This window comes from Alligator sinensis, unplaced genomic scaffold (assembly GCF_000455745.1).
Source record: "Alligator sinensis unplaced genomic scaffold, ASM45574v1 scaffold412_1, whole genome shotgun sequence".
NCBI classification, from domain to species: domain Eukaryota; kingdom Metazoa; phylum Chordata; order Crocodylia; family Alligatoridae; genus Alligator; species Alligator sinensis.
In genome coordinates, this window is record NW_005842474.1 from 954,230 (window position 1) to 962,078 (window position 7,849).

At 36.6% G+C, this 7,849-nt stretch overlaps 1 protein-coding gene across 8 annotated transcripts in view; it reads left to right on the forward strand.

Moving 5' to 3' along the window:
* TBC1D1 (TBC1 domain family member 1) overlaps positions 1 to 7,849 on the forward strand; it is a 192,621-nt gene that overhangs the window by 113,763 nt on the left and 71,009 nt on the right. For all 8 annotated transcript variants that reach the window (XM_006030903.3, XM_006030905.3, XM_006030906.3 and 5 more), the window contains 3 exons: positions 1,669 to 1,779; positions 5,289 to 5,417; positions 7,133 to 7,219. In XM_006030903.3, coding sequence (XP_006030965.1) covers positions 1,669 to 1,779; positions 5,289 to 5,417; positions 7,133 to 7,219 — 327 coding nt within the window. The remainder of the gene's footprint in view (positions 1 to 1,668; positions 1,780 to 5,288; positions 5,418 to 7,132; positions 7,220 to 7,849) is intronic.

Consider the following 7,849-nt stretch of genomic DNA (forward strand, 5'->3'; position numbering starts at 1 on the left):
GTTTGTTGAACCAGTTAGAAAAGTTGTTGTACTTCCACCTTAAATGCTTCCTTCCTCATCTGCCATAGTGTAAGCACAGTCGTTATGCTTATAAAGGAATTTATGAAATTTTGGAAAAATAACTTGAAATTGGGAATTTGAAGGTGAATGTTTGTGAATGGGATGAAGGTTAGTAAGGAGGAAAACTTAATTGTTGGTTTAGTGTTGAAAATCAGCAAATGTTGTTTTGTTATACTACTTCCACCGTCTTTTTAGGATGTCAGTGTTTTCTGTATCGTTTGTCTTACTTGTGGCTGTTAATCACCCATTACTCCATTTGGAGGTTTAGATAACTGTTTATTTCAGTAAGTTAAAGTTTACCCATTTGCAATGAGGTGTCTAAGAAAATAACTTATTGTTACTAAGTGCATTTTAATTTAAGCCTCTAAAATGATTCAGTGGATGAAACTTAGTATAAAACATGTTTCTTTTTCAGACATTTTTAATAGTAATTTTTCAGCCTGTGACTTTAGGTTCAGTGTCTGTAATGCTCAATATGGTATTATCCTGATTTTCTGTTTTGAGATGATTATCTTTCTAAAAATATTTAACTGATCCCACTTACTCACTGTGACATTCAATATTTGTATCTAGTATATACCCTGTGAATTATAGCAGTACTCTTATGAAGTTCAAAAATTTTTAAAGTTTCAGCTTTATATACAGCTTTATATACTGTATACATGTATATGTACTATATACATGTATATGCGCACACACTGTAATGAGTTATCATTTTAAAAACTTTGTTCTAATAATTCTAAGCAAAATACAAATATGAATAAGAAAAGCTCAGTAATTTTAATCGTATAGCCCATTAGATATTCCTTACTCCTAGATTATACTTGATGTACATACAATCCATGTTTTTATCTGTTCTGCCGCCTTTAGTTCTGTAATTCATCATTCCTGTAACCAAAAGGAATATTTTAATAAGTGACTTATCATTAACTAATTTTTGGTCACTAACATTTAGAACACTGTAACTTTAAAACATTGATGTCATAACAGTGGTATGATGTTTTTACTTTTATTTGTCACTTATTTATTTGTTTCTATTGTCTTATGATTTAAGTAACCCTCTGGAAAGTTCAAGTACTGCATTGAGTATTTACTATAATTTAAACTATACAAATATTTTAGAAACATAAACCTCTATAGAACATAAAGATGTCTTAATTTTTAAAAGGAGAAACAATGTAATTTTAAAAATCATATTTTACAGAAATGATTTTGTTAAAAGTGAATTTTTTTATAATGAAAGTTAGATCCATAGTAGAAAGTTCATATAGATCTCAGTAAATGATAAATACTGCATAAACAGTAAAGAACTGAAACCATAGCTTTATTTAAAATATTATCCTTTAAAGATCCCCCCTCCTCCCACTAAAATATGCTTCCATTGCTTCAGTGCCTTACATTCAGCAATTAACCTCAATACTGGCATTTGTAAAATATGATTAAAATAGTTACCTAAGCAGATTGTTTCATTACTTGAATCACTGGCACTCTCTAGTGGAGTAATAGGGTAGCATCAACTAGATTATATTAAATCACAAAAGTAAAAAAGGGAAATAATATGCAGAGTTGTATAATAATATAGTTCTATTTTTTTGTGCTGCTTTACAGAAATTAAGACCAAGAAATGATCAAAAAGAGAATGAGGTAATTATCTCTGTTCTGAGGTATATGTATGAAGAAAAACAGAAAGATCACGTTCATGTTGGGGAAGCAAAGCCGGTATGTGGTCTTATGCTTAAAAATATTTCATATTTTGATTTTCTTTCCTTTTCACTTTTAAAGAATTCATTTCCATCTTTGGCATTTTCTAAATTTTAAACTAACACTAAAAGGGAAAAAAGTGGAAATAAACTCTTTTGCTTCGTGACATAAGCCAATGACTGTGATGTTTTTTGAATCTGCCTTTGTAGTATCTGGTACTGTCAGATAAAGTGTTAGCTAGCTATGTAGCACCAGACTAGATCATAGGTCAGCAACCTTTTAGGAGCAACAAGTTTGTGACCCAGCAGTCACCGCTTTTTCTCCCACCACTGAATTGTCCTTGATTCTCTCCTCTGAACTAAATTGCTTATCAGGCAAATGGATTAGATAGATCACTGATCTTTCAAATTTGGCTACTGTTATGTTCTCAGTATAATTATGTTCTCAATTATGTCTTCACTCACATAGTTGTAATAAATGTTGCATTCTGTCATAGTTAGTTCTGCATAACCTTAAAAAGACTCTCCCATCTGTTTCTGGCTCCCTGCCAGTCCCGGTTTGAACTTAATGGCCTGTCAAACCCAATGTCTATCAAACTCACAGGAATATATTCTGATTTAAATACTGATTTTAAAATTTACCCAGTAATTTGGAAGTTGTTTCTTTCTGTGCAGAGATCATTGGAGACTGATGTAAGCGGGGATTGTTAATAAACATTGATGCAGAATTGACAAACGAGACCGTTGTTCATTTGGGAAAGGAATGACGATATTTGGTGTTTAAGCGTCTCAGGAAGACACAAAGCAGCCACAAAGCAACTTATGTATAATATGCATAGACCTGTTACTGACAGAGTACTGTGTTCAAACTACATAGCTAAGATACTCAAAAGAGCAGTGATTTTTGTGTGTCAATTTTGTGTGTTCAGTTTGAAAAACTGATTTTTCAAAGGGGATGAGCACTTAGCTTGAAAACATGGAAGGTGACTGTCAGCCTGAAAACCAGGACAACCCAAACCACCTGTCACTTTTTGAAATTTGTGGCTAACTTGCCCTTTAGTTTCTACCAACAGTAAGAAATATATTACAATGCCCCTCTCTCCCTGCTGGGTAAAAATGTATGAACCAAAGTGGTGGTTGGTAACGTTTTCTGGTGGTGAGCAAAAACGGTAAACTGGGGTCCAAGGTAAGCTGGAGCTAGGACCCGGCTGCCACCACTACCGCTTCTCCCCAACACCCAGCTGTGGTGCAGCATGTGCAAAGTTCCACCACACCACACAGACAAAGCCCTCTGCTACTGTTGACACTCTAGCTCCTTGGCCTGGTTCTAGCCCGTAGGCTGTAGGTTTCTGACCCCTGAATTAAAGTATGAGCTCACAGAGAGTTAAATTCTCTCTGTAGCTGGTGTGTGCAGTCACTTGGAACTCTGCCTAAGGTTATTTATTCAGGCCCTCAAAGCATGACATATTTGGAGATCCTTAATGTTGTGTTATGTTTCATTTGGGTATATTACCAGAAATATGCTAGAAAAATATTAGGAAGAACAGCATAGGCTTAGGTAAGATGGGGAAAGAGGAGAAATGCCCCCTTGTTAAAGAATGTGAAATAATTTCAGTTGAGCTAGTGGCAGTTATTTTTAGCAAATGGGTTCATATTATTACAGGGCTGAAAGCAAGATAATATTTTAGTATAACATTTTTATCCAATTTGAATACTGCTGAGACATGATATAGTATGTTTTCTTAGGTCCTCAAACCAAAAACGTATAATTTGACACCTGGAAAGATGACAGCATTCCATCAGGATAGCTGACTTTCCCCTCAACCCACTGGGCACGTCCACGGTTTTGTGGTATGTGGCACTGCAAACATGTTTGCAGCGCCATATACCGCACAGTCCTGTGTTTTCTGCAGTGCAAAGGTGCGCTGCCCAAGCATGCACTGTGCCGGGTTTTTTTTCCACAGATTTTTTTGACCTCTGGATATTCAGGGGTCAAAAACAAACGTGAAAAAAAAACAGAGTAACGCATGCTTGGCCAGTGCGTGACGCCGAAAAGCAAAGTTGGGCCTACCAGGGACGCTCCCCGCTGCCAGCCAGGCTGTGTGTGGCAGAATCACCATAGCTGCAGCCCTGGGAGGACCCCAGGCCCCCAGGTAAGGTGGCTGGAGCCAGCCCAGTGCTGGCCCCAGCCTCCCCTACCCCACCTGGTGCACCTTGCTGCGTGTCAAAGCATGCATGGCATGGGTGTTCCCCTGGGACGAGTAGCAGTGGTGTAAGGTACACCGCCGCTACTTGTCTCTGGGGAACCAAACATCCATGAATGTCTGGATGCGCCCTATTTGTCTTAATACTTCATTTCATATCTCCTTTTCATTGTTCATCTTTAGAGCTGTGTAAGAGTAGATATCCTTGGATTTATATTTGAGGACTTATTTTCTGAGGTAGTCAACCCAAAATACCTTACAGTTTTTTATTTGCTCTATTTGCTAGTTACCCTTGATTTTTTTAATAATATTGAGCAATTACTTTGATCAAGCTCATAATTTTAAATCAGAAAAATATAAACAGCTGTGAGTTAAAAGCAAGTGTTTTGTTTTGTTTTTTAACTAAAACTTCCTTCCACAATGTGTTTTCCATCAGAAGACAACTGCAGAATGCTTCCAGCCAAATCACTTGCTATTTAGGAGTGAAAAGGATTGAATTAGAGGATAATTATCTTCTTCTCAGATGTTTGGAAATTGGAAATTTTGTTTTAAATCAGCAACAGCCCAGAATGGTTATGCCCAAAGTTTGCTATTATCTGACATATCTTCAGTTGTCCATATAGTACCACCTGATCTGTAATGGTCAGGCATTCATATCTCTGAGATTTAGAGTTGCCATTAGTGTTGGCAGGTCAAAACAGAAAATCAGGTCTCATCGATACAGAGAACTGTGGCCTTGTACAGGCTCTGATTTGGCTGTATTTTTTTCTTTAAATATACATCTCTTAGTTGTCTATTCTTCTTATTGTGTGAGAATTCCCACTGCTGATGTATGTGCCAGTGTTAAATCACTGCACATTTTCCTCAGCCTCAGAGTTCTCTGTATCCTAATAGTTTTGGAGATCTAGGGGGGGAGGGTACTGGTGTGAGCTATTAAAGATGATCAATCTAGTCTAATTTGGGGTTCAAAGCAAACCATTACTCTCCAAAATGTTGAATCTATTTCTCTTTTGCTTACAATGGGTAAAATTGTGCTATTTGAGGTAGCTAGGTGAAGGGAGCCATATTTTGGTTATGAAGTACCAGGACTTCTAGTGCTCATGACACATCACTTTAACAGTTTCATTTGAAAAAAGGATTCAATTCCTTGTTCTTATGATAGATCACTTCCATAGTTGGCGGAAAAACAGTGAATGAGTGGTTTGAGAGCTGAGAAGTGGTTTTGGCATAGAAAAACTAGGACATGTGCTCCTAGGAAATTGAAGATTTTTCACTGCATTCTATACTTACCTGTATTTTGTATGTTTTTTTAATTACTTAACAGACTTCACAACCCTCTACAGAGAATGCTGGAAATGAAATCCCGAGTAGTGCTTCCAGGTTCAGGCTAGATATGTTGAAGAGCAAAGCTAAAAGGTCCCTGACAGAATCATTAGAGAGTATTTTATCACGGGTAAGCATATTCATTTTTGTTGACTGGAAGCCTGACCGCATTGTTCTAGTTATCTGAGTGACAGATATACAATATGCGTCTCATTTTTATTATCTTTCAAATAAGCTGTTAAGCAACTTGGCAAAGAGAGAGTGTTAAAAACATGCTATGCTAAGGACAAAACTTAAGCATGGATTTTTCAGAGAAAATAATACCTTGCCAAGACCTAAAAGAAGTGAACAAACTAGTAGATAAAGAAGTAGTAAATGTAAGTTTATGCAGGGTTTTTTTCTAAAACCTCTGACAAAGTCAATCAGAGGTGGCTATAAAAAGTAATCATAGCTTTGGGATTACAAGTCAGGATTGTAAGGAACTTTAGAAGACTCCAACATATCATACTGCCCAAATGCCCACAGATAACAGGTGAAATTTGGGGTAAAAAAGTAGCGAGTGAATACACATTTGAAGAAAGGAATAATTTAAGCTTCTACATGTTAATAATTTTAAAATGGTTCCTGAAAAACCAAGCATTAAGCGAAATGAGTGTTAAGCAAAACCGAAAGTTTTTGTTGACCCAAGATGGTGACTGCAAGTGTTTTTAATAACCCAAGATGGCAACTGTAAGCTTTATAAAGAAACTCCCTGAGCGCTAAGTGGAATCGGGTATCAATTTTAAAAAAGCGTTGTAGCGAAATAGCGCTAAGTGGGGGTTGCCTGTATACTCATCGTTTTTACCAAAAAAGCAGCAATTCTGCCAACAGAAATGCACACCTGCATGTGGCTGCTGCATAAAACTGCTTATACTGATTTAGCTTGCAACAGTTGCTAAGTCTGGTATTAGCTATGCACAGATTTATACTGGTATAAGTACATTGACAAAAGGGCTTTCATTGCATCATCCTTGTGGTTAAAACTTCTACCTGTAGACCAGACGTGATGCAAAACATTTAGTAAGATCAAACAAGTTATGTTTATTGCTGTGAATAACAGTAATCCCAACTGAACTGTAGATGGACCAAAATTTCATACAACAGATTGACCTTTGTGCTTCAGAACAAAAGCCACCTTGTAACTCTCAGGAGTTAGAATGAAGTTTGCTCCACAGGCCTGTTAGTGCATAACTATTAAGTTGCCAGGCAATCCTTTGAGTCCTTTACTAAAGGCCTTGAAACATTATACCAAACTCTGTGACTCTTTACTCTGGTTTGGGATCATAGAAATCACAATATCAGAAGTGATGTTCTTCTGTGTAGTGTTTTGATATACTGTTTAGTCCTTCCTATTTGTTATCTAATTCAGATTTTTGCACCATGATGGATGGGATCTAGTATGAAATGTCCTATAGGATCCCGCGGATGTGCTGTGATAGTATTTGCAATTTAATTCAGGCACACAATTACTCAAACTCTCTCTGTCTCTCCCACTTGCGCAAGGGGTGTGTGTGTGTGTGTGTGTGTGTGTGTGTGTGTGTGTGTGTGTTGGAGGTTATGATGCAAGCAACAGCACATTTGCCTGGAAAAAAAATTGACATGCACAAATGTATTGATTGCTGGAATCCTTAAAATTATCAGTGACCTTCTTGAAGGAAGCAGCTGTTTCTTATGTAGAGGGTGGGTACTCCTAGGGATTTCAAAAAATTAAATTTGATACCGACGGGATCTCTTACTTGACAGGTCCAGCAAGGCTTTTCTGTTAGAATTCATCAATATAATAAATATACTTTATTTTTTTTATAGGGTAACAAATCCAAAGGTTCACTAGAAAGTTCTGGCAGTGTGGATTTGGACAGCTCTTTATCCAGTACATTAAGCAGCACAAGTAAAGTAAGTGACGAACTACATACTGATACCTCTGTTTTAACAGGTAATATGTATAGGGAGGGATATGAAAGGTATTTAGAGATATTAGGTGTGTGACCAATATATTTTCATTTCTTATTGTTGATACTTTTTCCTGTAAAACACTCAACTAAATCATACGGGGGAAAAGAAAGAAAACAGGACAATAAAAATATAGCTACAACATTAATGTGTTTAAAATAGGTAGTAGAAAAGCTTTCCTTCCAACCAATGGAGCACCGATTTTCTTTAATTTTTTTGTTTGTATGAACAAGAGATAATATATTAACTTTTATGGTAAAACTTCTGTGTAAATGGGTTCCTGTAGTCAAAAACACTTACTTTTCTGTTACTGTTGTGACAATTACCTGTCTCTATTTATTTGCCCCTTTCTTATTTTGAGTTATCCTCAAAACTGACTAGGACAAATACTACTCTCAAATTATCTTTTTTTCTCCTCTATAAAGCATAGATATAATTAGTTGCAGCTCATAGCCCATTCATAATGACCCTGAAATCCAGGTAACTTATTTAAAGACAAGGTTTTTTCCCATTCAACATGGGACATGGGGTGGGGGCAGTGGCTGCAGCCTTAGATTTGAATACAAGCGCCGG